Source organism: Acipenser ruthenus, chromosome 6, assembly GCF_902713425.1.
Source record: "Acipenser ruthenus chromosome 6, fAciRut3.2 maternal haplotype, whole genome shotgun sequence".
Lineage (NCBI taxonomy): Eukaryota > Metazoa > Chordata > Actinopteri > Acipenseriformes > Acipenseridae > Acipenser > Acipenser ruthenus.
In genome coordinates this window covers 8,374,785-8,391,658 of record NC_081194.1, presented here as the reverse complement: position 1 = coordinate 8,391,658, position 16,874 = coordinate 8,374,785, and the positions used below count along the sequence as shown (strand labels likewise).

The window sequence follows — 16,874 nt, the reverse complement described above, 5'->3', positions numbered from 1 at the left end:
TTGAATAAAAAATCAAAAGCAAAGTCTGATTTCTATTAAATATGGAATAAACAATGGTGGATGTCAATTACTTTTGTCAGTTTCAAGTTATTTCAGAGAAAATTGTGCATTCTTCGTTTTTTGTGGAGGGGTACCAGCAAATTTGAGCACGTCTGTATATATATATCACACACACACATATACATACATACATACATACATACATTAGTGCTGGGACAAACATGGGATTTTCATGTTCGGATATTTGCTCGTTTTCAATAAGTAATAAAAGCCATTACATTGCTCAGAACACAGGCAGAGACAGCATAGCAGCAGCGATGTGGCCCCTGTGTGTGTGTGTGTGTGCCTTTGTTTTACAGCAAGATGTTTAAATGTGTAACGCGTTAAAAGTAGAAAAATATCCCAGGAGTAACGAATAAGCTGTGTAGGCCTTACTTTACCCCAGTGAATTAACTACAAAAATAAGGATGTCAAATAACAGTTCAAGTTAAACGTTGTTTTGTTTATTCCCGAAACAAACAGTACATAAAGTTGACACCGGGGGGATTGCAGCGGTGAACCGGGATAAAAATAATAACTGAGAATTCCAAATTGGGGAGAAAACCGGGGTAAAAACCATTGGCGATGACTTAAATTTATATAAAAAAATAATAATAATAAAATACAAATGTCGGAGTCAAAATAAATCAGCATTTTGATCAAAATATTGTGTATTTCCTATAAAATAGTACTGGGAAAATATTGAATAGTACACAAAAATCAGGTATAAAATCAGTAAAAACTGACATCCAGTTTAAAAAAAACCCTGTAATTTTCGGAATAAACTGGAAATGCGGAACACTAAATATTATTAACGCAGGACTAAATGGCTGCGAAAAAGACATTACTGGGTTTTTTTCAGGTGGATAATAAGGAAAGGAAAGTTTTTATTGTAAGATCAAGTTTTTGTACAGTAGTTCAAAGTAAACACTACAGTTAAAATAAAAGGCTGTAGTTAATGCATACCCCATAAGTCAGCATTAAAGTATGTACAGTATTTACAAAAGTACTCACGACTTCAAGGTAATGTTGCATTTTACTCACATAGTATCTAAATTACTCAATGACTCAAAACCTTATCTAGAGCGCCGATTACATGTACACGTACAAGACAAACATAATACTGTTGACAAACTTGTGTTTTTGGCAAAATACGTATTGATTTTTTTTTTTAAAACCTGGATCAGATTGTTAAATATCGTATATTGTCCTGAACATCTAAAATATCATGATTAACATGTTTAAAATATCTAGCAATACACACACAACTGTAATATTGTACTTAAAACTAAATATTATATATATCATGCTGATCAGATTACACAGCTTCGAATACATAATCCAGGCTGGGTAAGGGAGAGGAAACACGAAGCACAGCAGTTATCCAACAAAATCTGGGACAGAGGAAATAATTTTACCACAGCTCCTATTTGAATATCAGTCACTATATGCAATCAGAATTTTAGACTGTCATCATTTTCACCAATTGCCTCAATGTACCAAGACAAGATTTTATTATTCTGTTAATATGCATAGCGTGAACAAGTAGAAGGCCACCTGGATAAACTTTATGTAAATCACAATGGTGTCCCGTCTGTGACCTTCAGACTAAGTTGCACAATACCCCTGCTAAATACTGTGCTCGGAAGCCAATGTAAAAAAATAAATAAAGAAAAAGTATTTTTTTGCCCGAGTGATACATTGTTTGTTACTCTGTTATTTTTGCTAAATACAGGAATCTGTGTCTAGTTATATAAAACATAATTTTTCTCCACAATCCTTTTCAGCCAAGAAAAATTCAGGGATGCAAATAAGACTATCATTGCATAGCACTTTGATCCAGTCCTGGTTTTATTGAGTTTAATAAGAAACACCTCAGCTTGTTACCTATACGCTGTGGCTACTCAAGCTCTAAAGAAAACCTGTAACGCCTTAAAATGCTATGCGATAGAAGTCTTATTTCCATCCCTGCAATTAAAGTGTCATCTGTTTTTCTGATACAGAGCCTTCCTTAACTTGCTGATAATTTACAATTTTATAGCCCACACAGTACAACACTGATTTTGGCGAAATGTAAAAAAATGCCTACAAAACAAAAAACCCCAGAAGAATGTGCCAGTGACCATAAGAATTTTGTTGTGGAAGACAGCAAAAGAAAGAAGGTACAACTTAATTGTGCAAGTACTGTCGATTTACTACTGTACTATACATATTTTGACAGAAAGAAGGTCAAAGCATTTTGGAACAGTATATAAAAAGCGAAAGCACTGAAAAAAAACGATTTACATAAAACTTGAAAATAGCTAAATAAGCGTTAAATGAATCGATTAATTTTACATGTGTAAAATTATATATATATATATATATATATATATATATATATATATATATATATATATATATATATATATATATATATATATATATATATATATTACACACACTGCTGTGCAAAAGTCAGACATTTTTGCATGTTTCTACTCTTTGCATTTTTCGCGTCTCAATCATGCATTGTTTAACTGATCCTGCCATGATCCCCCCCCCACCCCCCACCCCCCACCCCCCACCCCCCACCCTTGTGAGAACCACTGGCTAAATGTGATGGACTAGCCACCACAACACCTCAAACCAGCTACCCACGCACACTTCACCCGGAGTTGTCGTGATCAAAAGTTCTTGAAGATCCTGATCAAAGCAAACCAACACCCCCACCCAAACCAAGCTGCATCAACAGCAGTCAAAGCTACCACAAAAGAAAACACCGGTGGAGGTCGGGAGTAAACAGCTGATGTTCACAACATCGATATACATTGTAAATCCTGAATGTGTCTAAGTCTTTTGCACAGCAGTATATTATATATATATACAGTGCCGTGAAAAAGTATTTGCACCGTTTGATTTTCTGCATTTTTGCACATTTTTCACATTGTATTTGGTCAGATTTTTTTGTGGGTTGTAGTAATATATATAGAGGGAGTAAGAGAAAAAATGACACCAAAGTTTGGTGCTTCTTTCATTTGATTAGTTAACTCAACCCAATTAAAGGGATAATTAGGGTCAGCTGTTTGAGTACTTTGGTTAACAACCAGGCCCGATTTGGGCCAGCCCTGCCCAATATAAATCAAACTAACTCCAGGGATCTGCAGGCCTCTCTCGCCCCTGCTAAGGTCAGTGTTCATGACTCCACCATCAGAAAGACACTGGGCAAAAATGGGATTCATGGCAGAGTAGCAAGGCAGAAACCATTGCTCACTAAGAAGAACATGAATGCTCATCTCAAGTTTGCCAAAAAGCACCTGGATGATCCTCAAGAGTTCTGGAACAATATGTTCTATGGACAGATGAATCAAAAGTGGAACTTTTTGGCCGACGTGGGCCCCATTATGTCTGCCGAAAACCAAACATTGCATTCCACAGTAAGAACCTCATACTAACGGTCAAGCATGGTGGTGGTAGTGTCATGGTTTGGGGATGCTTTGCTGCATCAGGACCTGGATGCCTTGCCATCATTGAAGGAACCATGAATTCTGCTCTGTATCAGAATTCTACAGGAGAATGTCAGGCCATCCGTCCGTGAGCTGAAGCTGAAGCGCAGCTGGGTCATGCAGCAAGACAATGATCCGAAACACACATGCAAGTCTACATCAGAATGGTTGAAGAACAAGAAATTTAAAGTTTTGGAATGGCCTAGTCAAAGTCCAGACCTAAACCCCATTGAGATGTTGTGGCCGGACCTGAAACGAGCAGTTCATGCTCGAAAACCCACAAATGTCACTGAGTTGAAGCAGTTCTGCATGGAGGAGTGGGCCAAAATTCCTCCACGGCGCTGTGAGCGACTAATCAATAACTACAGGAAGCGTTTGGTTGCAGTTATTGCTGCTAAAGGTGGCGGAACCAGTTACTGAGTCTAAGGGGGAGAATACTTTTTCACACGGGGGCATAGGGTGTTGCATAACTTTCTTTAATAACTAAATATGTATCAAATTTTTGTGTTATTTGTTCACTCAGGGTCCCTTATCTAATATTAGGTTTTGGTTGAAGATCTGATAACATTCAGTGTCAAATATGCAAAAATGCAGAAAATCAGACAGGGGGCAAGTACTTTTTCACAGTAGTGTAATATATTATTTTTTGTATATATATATATACAGACGTGCTCAAATTTGTTGGTACCCCTCCACAAAAAACGAAGAATGCACAATTTTCTCTGAAATAACTTGAAACTGACAAAAGTAATTGGCATCCACCATTGTTTATTCCATATTTAATAGAAATCAGACTTTGCTTTTGATTTTTTATTCAACATAATATTGTAAATAAAACAAATGAAAATGGCATGGCCAAAAATGATGGGACCGCTAACCTAATATTTTTTTGCACAACCTTTAGAGGCAATCACTGCAATCAAACGTTTTCTGTAGCTCTCAATGAGACTTCTGCACCTGTTAACAGGTAGTTTGGCCCACTCTTCCTGAGCAAACTGCTCCAGCTGTCTCAGGTTTGATGGGTGCCTTCTCCAGACTGCAAGTTCCAGCTCTTTCCATAGATGTTCGATAGGATTCAGATCAGGACTCATAGAAGGCCACTTCAGAATAGTCCAATGTTTTGTTCTTATCCATTCTTGGGTGCTTTTAGCTGTGTGTTTTGGGTGATTATCCTGTTGGAGGACCCATGACCTGTGACTGAGACAGAGCTTTCTGACACTGGGCAGTACATTTCACTCCAGAATGCCTTGATAGTCTTGAGATTTCATTGTGCCCTGCACAGATTCAAGGCACCCTGTGCCAGGCGCAGCAAAGCAGCCCCAAAACATAACCGAGCCTCCTCCATGTTTCACTGTAGGTATGGTGTTCTTTTCTTTGAAAGCTTCATTTTTTCGTCTGTGAACATAGAGCTGATGTGACTTGCCAAAAAGCTCCAGTTTTGACTCATCTGTCCAAAGGACATTCTCCCAGAAGGATTGTGGCTTGTCAATATGCATTTTAGCAAATTCCAGTTTGGCTTTTTTATGTTTTTCTGTCAAAAGTGGAGTCCTCCTGGGTCTTCTTCCATGGAGCACACTTTCTCTCAAAAAGCGATGGATGGTGCGATCAGAAACTGACGTACCTTCACCTTGGAGTTCAGCTTGTATCTCTTTGGCAGTTATCCTTGGTTCTTTTTCTACCATTCGCACTATCCTTCTGTTCAATCTGGGGTCGATTTTCCATGGACCTTAAACTCCTTAATAATATTTGCAAGTGTTGTCACAGGAACATCAAGCTGCTTGGAGATGGTCTTGTAGCCTTTACCTTTACCATGCTTGTCTATTATTTTCTTTCTGATCTCCTCAGACAACTCTCTCCTTTGCTTTCTCTGGTCCATGTTCAGTGTGGTGCACACAATGATACCAAACAGCACAGTGACTACTTTTCTCCATTTAAATAGGCTGAATGACTGATTACAAGATTGGAGACATGTGTGATACTTATTAAAGAAACTAATTCGTTTGAAATATCCCTATAATCCAATTATTTATTATCTTTTCTAAGGGGTACCAACAAATGTGTCCAGGCCATTTTAGAATATCTTTGTAGAATAAGCAAAAATTCATCTCTTTTCACAGCTTCTTTGCTTTATTCTATGACATACCAAAGGCATGCAAGTGTACATGATAAAATAGCTTTTAATTTCATCACTTTTCAGGAGGAATGAAGCATTATTTCAATGAGTTGTAAGGGTACCAACAAATTTGAGCACGTCTGTGTGTGTGTATATATATATATATGAGAGAGAGAGAGAGAGAGAGAGAGAGAGAGAGAGAGAGAGAGAGAGAGAGAGAGAGAGAGAGGAGAGAGAGGAGAGAGAGGAGAGAGAGGAGAGAGAGGAGAGAGAGAGAGAGAACCACACATACAACTGAGGGTGTGTCTGTTGTCATATAGTGTATCACATAGATTTGCTTATCTGAGACCAATCTGCTTCATACCTAAAACTCAAAAAACATTCAAATAAATTAAAAAAGACATCACCCCGCACACACATTTTAGCCTTCATAGGCTGATAAGAAATTCTCACTGTTGTGAATTTCTAATTTATCTCTGTGAAAACTATGTAAATCTTCTCACAAGACCAGACACACAATGTACTGTATGCAGAACTGTATTCAACATTTATAGTTTTAAAACAGGAAACATAAAATTGATTGGTTATTAAAATGAGTTAACTGACAGAACATTACATTTGTGCCCATGAATATTTCATTGCATGTGCTTACATTTAATCATTCTTAAAAGGGGAAGTCTCATTTTGGGGAGTTTTAAAAATCGTTGCGTGTACAACATATCGAAAGTAAAATCTGTGCTTGCCTGCACTTGTTGCACCTATTTGCGTGCATCTGCTGTAATGCAGGTACAGATTCCGGTACCCCTGAGATCTCGTGATGGACGAAAAAAAGCAATGCTACAGTGCAATAAAAACCAGGAAGACTGCTTAGGAAAGCCAGCAAAGAGGCTTTATTTTCACCTGTGTTGTTTTTTGACCTGTGACTAAGTCAAACAAGCTTATTTAGTCTAATGTAGTTTATTTCTCTTGAATCCAGTCGGTGTTAAGCCCTGAATCAGTTTATTTTATATTTTTACTGCTTTGCAGGAATCAAATCCTTTACAGTAGGCAAAATTTGGCTATTGGGTGAGCCTCTACTTATTGACGTTCAATCCAACTGGCTTCATGTGGTTTCGCACCCCTCTCTCGAATGATAAGTGGTCACCCCGGTTTGGGGAACTTAATGTATTATGTGGGTATTAAGCGATTGAACTCTTGACTGAAAATTCTGAAAGAAAATTATGTGTTTTTCATGGAACCCAAACAGAACTCATTAGTGTGTCTACACATAATGGGGATACCAATAAAAAATGAGGTTTTTAGTGCTGAATCACTAAATTGGGACAGCTTGGACCGTGCTTGTCTAAGCTCTACATATTTGATTATTTCCAGCTAATACTAGTCCAAACAACAAAGTACCCGGCTCACCGCCTCCTGAGTAGTGTTGCTTAGAGCAGACTACAGCCTTTCCTGCATTACATTACATAATGTTGAGTCTCGATGCAACTGAATCCCTGCAGGTATAAGGACCTGGCCCATGTCTGGTTCAGGGTATCTTTGGCGGGGGCTGTAGAGCTGGGTATAATAGTGTTAATAAAGCGAAATTCAGGAGTACTTTAAAAGTTAAATGCTACCGGTTGCAAACAAATTTATAAAACATCAAACTGGGAATTAGTGGCCTCCTTGTTGACCAGCATATACATCACTGTGCACAAGTTAACCTGCTGTTATTACCTGCATAGAAAGCAAGTTCTTATTCAGCTAATTAACAATACAAGACAAATCTAATATTTATTTGAATTTTAGTTAAATGAAAGACAATTCAGATGGAAAACATTCATGTTCCTCCCAGGTCTACCAGTTTGTTATCTTAATATGGTGAACAAGCATACTTAATTCTGTAAGAATATCAAGATTTAGGATACTTTCATCTGCGTACGGCATCTTTAACTAGGCATAGAAATCATCTGGTATTTCTAAGTGCCTCTTAAACGTAGTGTTGCACAATACAGTCTGTCTAAAAGCTGTTGTTTTGACAAAAGAACTACTGCACATGATACATATTTATAGTACAAAGAAGCGGCAATTTCATGAGCCTAAAACACTTCATTGAAATTGTAATACAAAAGAAGTACACAGCAAAAGAAGATGGATCAAAGCGAGTTGTTGCTGCATCATTTTTTTCAACATTCCAACAGGCTGCTTACAGAAGGTCATAAAAACAAACTGGACTGTCTGAAAACTGTGACTGAGGTAGATACTGTAGAGACCTCCGACGGATTCTTAATATCACTTTTCCATTTAAGGACAGAAAATCTCTGCATTCTGAAACCTTACAAAAACACACCTTTCAGAGCATCAGTGGAGTGGACCTTTTGTTTGAATAAATTTAATTAGTGGTGTGCCAATTCATCGATTTGCACAGTGAACTGTGATATTTTTCTTGAGGACACGATTATCGATACAGTGACCACTGTACCGGTAGACTTAAATGTGAGACTGCATGCAAAAAACACTGTGGTCTGCAAACAGTGATGTTTATGCACTGATTTAATTTGAGTGTTTATAGTTAGAATACTTATTAGTATGTCCTCACACCAAATTTTCAATCACTGTGTGTAAAGAACGTTTGTCAAACCAGCCAAAAGTGAGCCAGAGAGCTAAGCGGAGGCGGGTTAACTGTTGATCATGACAGTTAATTTAATGATGTAAGGCAACATGGCAAAATCCGACCTGTGTGCCGGCATGTTTAAAATCAACAGTGTGGCTTTTTTTTTTTTTTTTTTTTTTTTGCATCAACGACTTACCCCAAATTCTTGCTAAGAGTCACGTTTAGGATCATAATAATTATAGTCACAACTGAAGACAACAAGGTCAGTCTGTCAGCCAATGCAGGTATGATAATGCCTATTACTCAACATGCACAACCTACACTGGAAATAAATAGTTCAAATCTATCTTAAACATCTGTGTGCCAAAAGCATTACAGTCCCTGGTATATTTAATCTGTGCCTCTACAGTATTGTGGAAAACTAATATATACATACTTTTGGATTACACACTTCTTACCTATCCTTATAACACTGAAACAGCTATTCCTGAATTACACCGGCATGTAAAACAAGAGGACGGGAAACAGCTTTCCAAGGCACAGAGGGTAGCATTAATTTACCGGTATTTGTTTTAAAATGAATCTCTATTTAGCCAACTGATTTTTTTTTTCTTCTTTTAAACCTGTCAGATTCCGAAATTAAAAAAAAAAAGAATACTGTTTTTCTAAAACATTTTTTTTCTAAAACTGACCAAAAGTATTAATTTTTTTTTTATTATTGTACTATTTTACTGCATTTGTAATTTTTAAATAACTATTTTAAAGATTAATCAGAAGCAAGGCAGGTTGTGTGAATCTTATTTGACCCAAATCTGTTTTTATTCCAAACATTTGCACTATCAAATGGTACAATAATGCAATTTTGATGTTTCACACTTAATTTCATGACTCTCGTATCACAACATGTATTGAAATGTGAATACACTCCTGCTGCACAACCCTACATTTAATACATTTTAGGTAGGTACTGTATTAGTTTATCTCTAGGCACCAGTAAAACTAATGTACTACCCTAACCAGCACTAACTGTTGACTTACAGACTGAATGAAAATAATAATAATAATAATAATAATAATAATAAATGTATTCCCAATATTTTAAATGTTCAACACATTTATACTTGAATAGGAAATCCCTCCTTTCTTGTGCTGATCAATACCAGAAAAAGCCAAGAGCTGAGGACTAATCTGACAGTCTTTCATTACTCACTTTTGGCAATTACAAGCATAAGCTTTTCCTGCTGCAAGCTGGTGGAGAAATTGTGCCTCGGCAAGCATGCGTAATAGGAAGTGCATCATGTCATTATTCTTAAAATAGATTCAATCAATAATATTTCCCTTTTGTAAAGAGATAAATACTGCAGGCACTATGACTACTACCATCAATAATGTGGGAGCTGAAGTACTGCACAAGAAACAGGACAGAAGTAAACCAAAGAGAAATTTAAATTTACAATCAAAAGGCAATTTTACATTAAAGGACCTCAAATTCTACAAAATCAGCTTGCAGTGGATTAAATCAAAATCAAATTAGATACTCATATGCTGGACTCAAAACTATGCTACGTTTACCAGTAGGCAACTAACTATTCCATAATCGAGACTGTTTAATATGAGACACATAGCAACTGTAGCTCTAAATAGGGATGTCACAATAGGAATTTCCAGATAAGATAATCATGACAGTATATTTTGCAAAAAGACAAATAAATCCATGCAGTATAAATCACAAGGACAGCAATATATCAAATTATTTGCATTCTGTAACATAATGATATCAAGTCTCTCTAGAGAAATTATATATATATATATATATATATATATATATATATATATATCAGCAAACATACATAGCACTGCCTATAGAACCAGATATTTTAAAATGGTATTTAAAAAAAATAATAATAATACATGTTTATAAATAAACGGTTTACCTCTTCCGAGTTGTCTGGAGCTGGATCCTTTCCTACGCTGCTGTTTTTAGTGCTGCTTTTAGCAGATTTTGTTGGCTCCTGTAGATTACAAGTAAAATTTTATCCACTGGCATTTTACCCGGGAATGTGTACTAAGCATGTCCTCTCAGGAGCATACTGTCATTCATTCCCCTTGATAAAGACGTTTCATTCATACGTCAAGTTCCAAGTGTGTATATATATATATATATATATATATATATATATATATATATATATATATATATATATATATATATATATATATATATATACACACATACACACACAGAGAGTAATGCTTTTGCACCCCCCCCCCCCCATTTATTTTAAACCCATCTTTAAATATGGAATATAAAAACAGCGCCAGATTCTCGTTGTTCGATTCTGCAGAAGGTGGGTATAGATGACAATACAAAAAAGTACTGGCATGACTAATAATTATTAAACCGCAAGAAAACTGCCAAAACGCAATTACTGTATTGTCCGGTACGCTATGCATTTCAAATATGTCACGTAATATTAACAGTATATATATATATATATATATATATATATATATATATATATATATATATATATATATATATACAGAAAAAAAATCTTATCTGTTTTAATCTTTTGCCAGTTTTTTTGTTTTATTTAAACTTAATATATTTCAAGAAATTGAATTATAAAATTGTTAGAAAAAGAACAAGCAGCTTTCATCCACCAGCACTGCAGCAACAAACTAACTTACTGAAAAATTATCAAGCGGATCCCGTATGAATTCAACATGACGTTTTCCACACAATAATAAAAAATAAAAAAAGAAACTGGCAAAACAAAAATCATGATCTTCAAACAACTATCATTACACCAATATTCAAAGACAGTATTGATTTAAACAATGCTGTACTATCCAGTTCGATATACTGACTTGTAAAACGGCAACGGCTATAGTAAATGACTATGACTACATGAAATAAATAAAAAAAACTAAAAATAATAATAAATTTTAAAAAAAAACTTTTCCTTAAAAAAATGTATATATTTGTGTTTCCCACATGCATGGAACTGTTATTTTATTTTAGAAAAAAAATACAAATGACAAAAGTGGCCTATGTTTTGATCACAAAACAATAACAGTATTTATTATTCCAAATTTAAAAAATAGACCGCTTTTTTTATTTCAATAATATCTTTATTCTGAGTACTAAACACCACAGAGATGGGAAGGTATGGCGCTTTTTGCAGGTCTTAAATATAGGCCTTGTTGAAAATCAAAATCTACTGAAATTGAAATTTGGTATTTGCTTTTGCAAACCAGGATATTTAGAAACATGTAACTGACTTGTCATAATTTCGTTCCACGTATAACTGCATTACCTTTTCTTTTTTAGTTTTATTCGGCATTTTGTTGTTGTTGATGTTTTCCACGGTGTCTCCGTGACTCGCTTCCCCGAAACTCAGTCGCTCTCCCTCGGTTTCCTCCAGCTCCCTGCGCCCTTGTAGGCCAACAATATTTTGATTGGCCGGTGGATAAAAACTCTGCCTGGTGACAAGCCTTAAATAATTATTTCATAGGACAAATGCTGTTCTACGTTTTTTTTTTAAGGCAGGACAGTATGAAATAACTCTGCCTGGTAACTATATGACAGGAAAATATGATTGGCTTGAAAACTTGCAAGAGTAAAAGTGTCAGAGGGTTTCATTCGTGGTCAGCGCGTGTGGTCTGAGGCTACAAGATTTTTATATAAACAAAATACAAATCAATAAATAAATTATCCATAAGCGTAAAACCCTCTCTTTATCCTTATAATTATTATTATTTGTTTATTTAACAGACGCCTTTAATCCAAGGCGACTTACATAGCCTAGGGGGTGTGAACTGTGCATCACCTCACCGAAAGACGGAGCACAAGGAGGTTAAGTGACTTGCTCAGGGTCACACAGTGAATCAGTGGCTGAGCGCCAGGATTTGAACCAGGGAGCTGCTGGTTATAAGCCATTTTCTTTAACCACTGGACCAAACAGCATGAAAACATTGCGGCTTATTTCTGCGCAATTATAAAGTGCATACATTAATTAACGTGCCTTATTTTAAAGGGCTACATTCACTGTATTGGGCTGTTAATGTAATGTAGCAGGGCACCTGGTAAGTAGGTAGTTTGAACCTTGTGTGTTTAACTGTAGTTTGAACCCTACAGATGACAAATAAAAAATGTGCCTTCCCATTAACCCACTATCAGAATGCCTGTTTGATATTCCAATTATGGTGGATTATTATCTAGGGGTCGCCAACCTTTTTGTGCAGAGACAAACTGAATAGAAATTTAGAGCAAGTGGTTTGCAAATGAAACCCTTTACCTTTTTAAGGTAAAACAGACTCCAGGAATAGAAACACCAATACGAGCAGAGGGTAGGGGGACCTGACATAACTAGTTTGAAAATATTTGCCTTTCACCAAAAAAGGGTTAATCACTGCAGTGTAAAAAAAAAAGGGTCTCATAAATAGAAGCCAAATTGCTTGAAATATTTCACAGGGAATCACCTTATTAAAGGTTACTAAACTGTTCTTGCATTTATATGTGTGAATCTACCTTTAAAAAACAGACTTTAACAATACAGATGCACAAAAATGTTGTGGCTAAATCAAGTTGTATTGATAACGGTATTGAGGATAGCACCACCTGGTGGCCAAATACGGTTATTTTATTATAAAAGAATTTTTACAAATGCTTTTTTTTTGTGTAACCCTTTATTTTTTTCTGCACCTTGCATAGAGAATTGCTTTTCAAAACTTTATTTGGGATGTTAACAAACCTAGCGACCTAAGTTGTGTTCAAATTAATAATCATTTTAGTTGACAGTTAATTGGTTTATCTATTGGTTTTAGCTGGTTGAGAGACATTCTTGCCTATTCTGCAGGTGCACTGGGCTCAGTTGACACACACACACAAGGAAAAGCGATTACCTAAAAAAAAGGTTGATCATTGTTTCTAATACTTTATTGCATCGTTTTATTAATAATATTGCAATTTAGTAAAAAATAAGAAACTTTTTGCACATCAGGCTTTCGTCACAGCCACAGATCACTGCTAATGTGTCATATTTAAATTTCCTTTACTGAAAATTCAGTGAGTGTTGTGAACATTCTTAAATGCATCTGGTTGCTGTAATCATGTGCTGGGGTTTTATATAGCATCTGCAAATCCAGTAGGTGTATGTTACAAATTACAAACTTTTGATGGGATTTCTGCACAAAAAAACCCCAAAACATCAAAACCATTCTAATATTAAATTAAATTGCATTCTTTTGATACTTTGGTACATCCATTCACTGTTAAGGATCCGATTGCACAGCCCCGATATCGTATCTTCATGTGACCCGAGGATGCCCTGTGGTCTCTTGTTCGAGATCAATGAGATCGCTGCTGTAGAAAAAAAATCTGTCAAAGAACAATTGGTGGCACAGTCTGGGTTATATGCAGCAGCTGAATGAGAATTCACATGCTGCCTGCAGTCTTTAGAGCAGCGTGTGTGTGAGCATGTTTTATGACCTGGGTTATCTCCAGGCCATCTACTGATGAACAAAGAAGATGTTGTTTAAGTAAACTCCAAAAGAGCCCTCTTCTCCTTCTGGATATTTTATGTAATAGTTGTTAAGCCTTAAAAGGGTACCAGTAATAACCATGGGTTTCTAAACATTGTCATATGACCTTTTTTGCTGTAGGGTCATTCTGTCGAAATGGAATGGGTCATTGCTATCTGAATACTGGCAAGCCCAAGCTGTTTTAGACCAAAAGGTTGGGCAGCTCTGGTTTATCTTAATGCATTTGATGAAATTAACCAGATTGTTTCAGATAGCTGATTAACACAGCATGAAAAATCTATATCTTTAAGGCCATAGCAAAGTCACTGATGACAGACTAACCTATTTTTGAAACAACTCAGGCACCACGACATCAGGGCTACGTTGCTGTAATAACTGTTTCCAGGGTCGGGGTCAATTCCTGTTTTCCAATTCCAATTCCCTTTTAATCAATTTCAACACATAATTAATCAATATTGCAATTAGCAGTATTCTGTTAAAATGAGCTTACATTGAAGTCACCGTTAGACAATTAAATGAAAGCAGTTGAACAATCACAACAATGATGTCTCTAAAATATAAATTTAATTTCCTTTGATTTTAAACAGTAATTGACCTCAACCCTTGACTGTCTTTCACCCTGAAGTTTTCTATCCTTCTTTGAGATAAGACATTAAAACCTGTCTGATCTCCCTGTGGAATTAAAATAACCCACCCGACTGGCTAAAACTCACCATGTCCACATTTAACTGTAATCTGTTCTCTTGTGGTTTTTACCATCTGGTTAAATGCAGCCGGTCACAGTATCCTTGAGGGAAGGACACCTAGGAATACACCAACACTACAAGGCAGTTGTACATGAAGAAACCTGAATCCTCGGCTTGCTACACTTGAGAATAATCCTTGGAGACAGTACAAGTCAAGGACACAATGGTCTCATATCACTGGAAGTATTACATGTGAATATTCATGAAATTAGACTATATTTTAACCCTTTCACTTTAGAAAAAAAAAACCCTTTGTATCCTTGTCTTTGTTATTATGATTTATTTATAGCTAAACCATACACAATTTGATGTCTTGTGACACAATCTGTAAGACGACAATGTCTTTACTACTGTTTTAGTGATTGGTACATTAATAAAACAGATTTTAGAATATAAAAATACAATTAGTATTTGTAGAATTGTCTGCAATTTGAACATAATGCATTGGTCTTTCATCGGTCTTTGGGGCACCCAGTCAACCTTCAACCCATGTTTGGGGTACAGGACTAGAACTTGCACTGGCAGGCCATGAATGAAGAAATGTTGCAAAACCTCTCCAAAAACAGACACAAGCAAATGCTAACGCTGAGGCAGAAACATTAAATCTTACCACCATTGCTGCAGAGCCTTCAAATCCAAAGTATTTCTGGCACTTCCCAGGCTTCTTCCGGGCAACCTAGATTCAGCAAACTTTAGCAGATTTTATAGAGAATGCAGGCTTGTAAGGATTTGATCAGCAAAGATAGTTAGGTTTGAAAAATAGATAAGATGAAGCAAGGGAGGGGCTGAGTCCTTAATTTTAAACTTACATTTTAAGTTCACACTCTTTTGCAACTTGGGGGAGCGCATGACAACATCTGAATAAAAATCTAACAAAATATAACTACTGTATTTAAATTGAATGAAAAGGGAAGGAGGGAATGGATGCATGCCACATAATACATAGGAAGGTACCCAGAGGTCACAAAATAAATAAAACTAGGTGCAATGTATAGCTTTGGTTTACCTTACATCCAGCTTGTTTTATTTAAAATGTTTTGTGTATTCCCCAGCTATCAAATCTCCCAATAAATCATTTTTATTATAAAAAACAAAGGGAATTTTCTAGAATTTGTGCATAAAATGTTTCTACATAATCTGGATATTTGGTGGTAGGTAAAGTAGGTAGCTAGTCTATGTGTGACATAAAATGTCACACTAGTCACAATAGGCCACAAAAAAGCCTTGTTTTTGGAGGGGGAAAAGGGAGATATTTGTTCTTCACAGCTAATACACTAGACTGTACTCAGAAAGTTTATTATTCCAGTAAATGGATTGCAGACAGAGTGGAAATGCTTTATAAATACTGCGCACTATTTTGTAATTCATTTTTTGGTATTATACTAGGGTTCTAAACAGCAAACACTGGCTTTTCTTTGACTTTAACCATGACAATAGGACAAGGAACACAAATGACGAAAATATAAAGGGCATTTTAAATGATCATTATTGTTGAATTATTTACTGTACCGTAACACAGTACTTTACATGCACTATATAATCCTACTACAAATAAAAATGCAAGTGGCACTACAACTGATAGCTCACAATATACATAACGTAAAGCAAGCAGATGATACAAAAGGCAACACTTTCCTTTTTTTCCCCACCAGAGTAGTTTACAATGGAGTAAGGAGGTATTTTTTCTTGGGCAAAAAAAAAAAGGAAGCAGAAGTTGCACTGGCTAAAACAGTAGGTACTACATACAGACGTGCTCAGATTTGTTGGTACCCCTCCACAAAAAACGAAGAATGCACAATTCTCTCTGAAATAACCTGAAACTGACAAAAGTAATTGGCATCCACCATTGTTTATTCCATATTTAATAGAAATCAGACTTTGCTTTTGATTTTTTATTCAACATAATAGTGTAAATAAAAACAAATGAAAATGGCATGGACAAAAATGATGGGACCGCTAACCTAATATTTTGTTGCACAACCTTTAGAGGCAATCACTGTAATCAAACGTTTTCTGTAGCTCTCAATGAGACTTCTGCACCTGTTAACAGGTAGTTTGGCCCACTCTTCCTGAGCAAACTGCTCCAGCTGTCTCAGGTTTGATGGGTGCCTTCTCCAGACTGCAAGTTCCAGCTCTTTCCATAGATGTTCGATAGGATTCAGATCAGGACTCATAGAAGGCTACTTCAGAATAGTCCAATGTTTTGTTCTTATCCATTCTTTGGTGCTTTTAGCTGTGTGTTTTGGGTCATTATCCTGTTGGAGGACCCATGACCTGCGACTGAGACAGAGCTTTCTGACACTGGGCAGTACGTTTCGCTCCAGAATGCCTTGATAGTCTTGAGATTTCATTGT

General features: G+C 36.1%; 1 protein-coding gene across 1 annotated transcript in view; it reads right to left on the bottom strand.

Moving 5' to 3' along the window:
* The window catches only part of LOC117410921 (serine/threonine-protein phosphatase 2A 56 kDa regulatory subunit delta isoform-like), a 38,765-nt gene extending 26,718 nt beyond the window's left edge, over window positions 1-12,047 (bottom strand). Inside the window, exons 1-3 of the mRNA XM_034017876.3 lie at window positions 12,031-12,047; window positions 11,548-11,713; window positions 10,162-10,239 (exon numbers count right to left, since the gene is read on the bottom strand). Coding sequence (XP_033873767.2) covers window positions 10,162-10,239; window positions 11,548-11,713; window positions 12,031-12,032 — 246 coding nt within the window. The 5' untranslated portion in view covers window positions 12,033-12,047. The remainder of the gene's footprint in view (window positions 1-10,161; window positions 10,240-11,547; window positions 11,714-12,030) is intronic.
* Window positions 12,048-16,874: the final 4,827 nt, after the last annotated feature.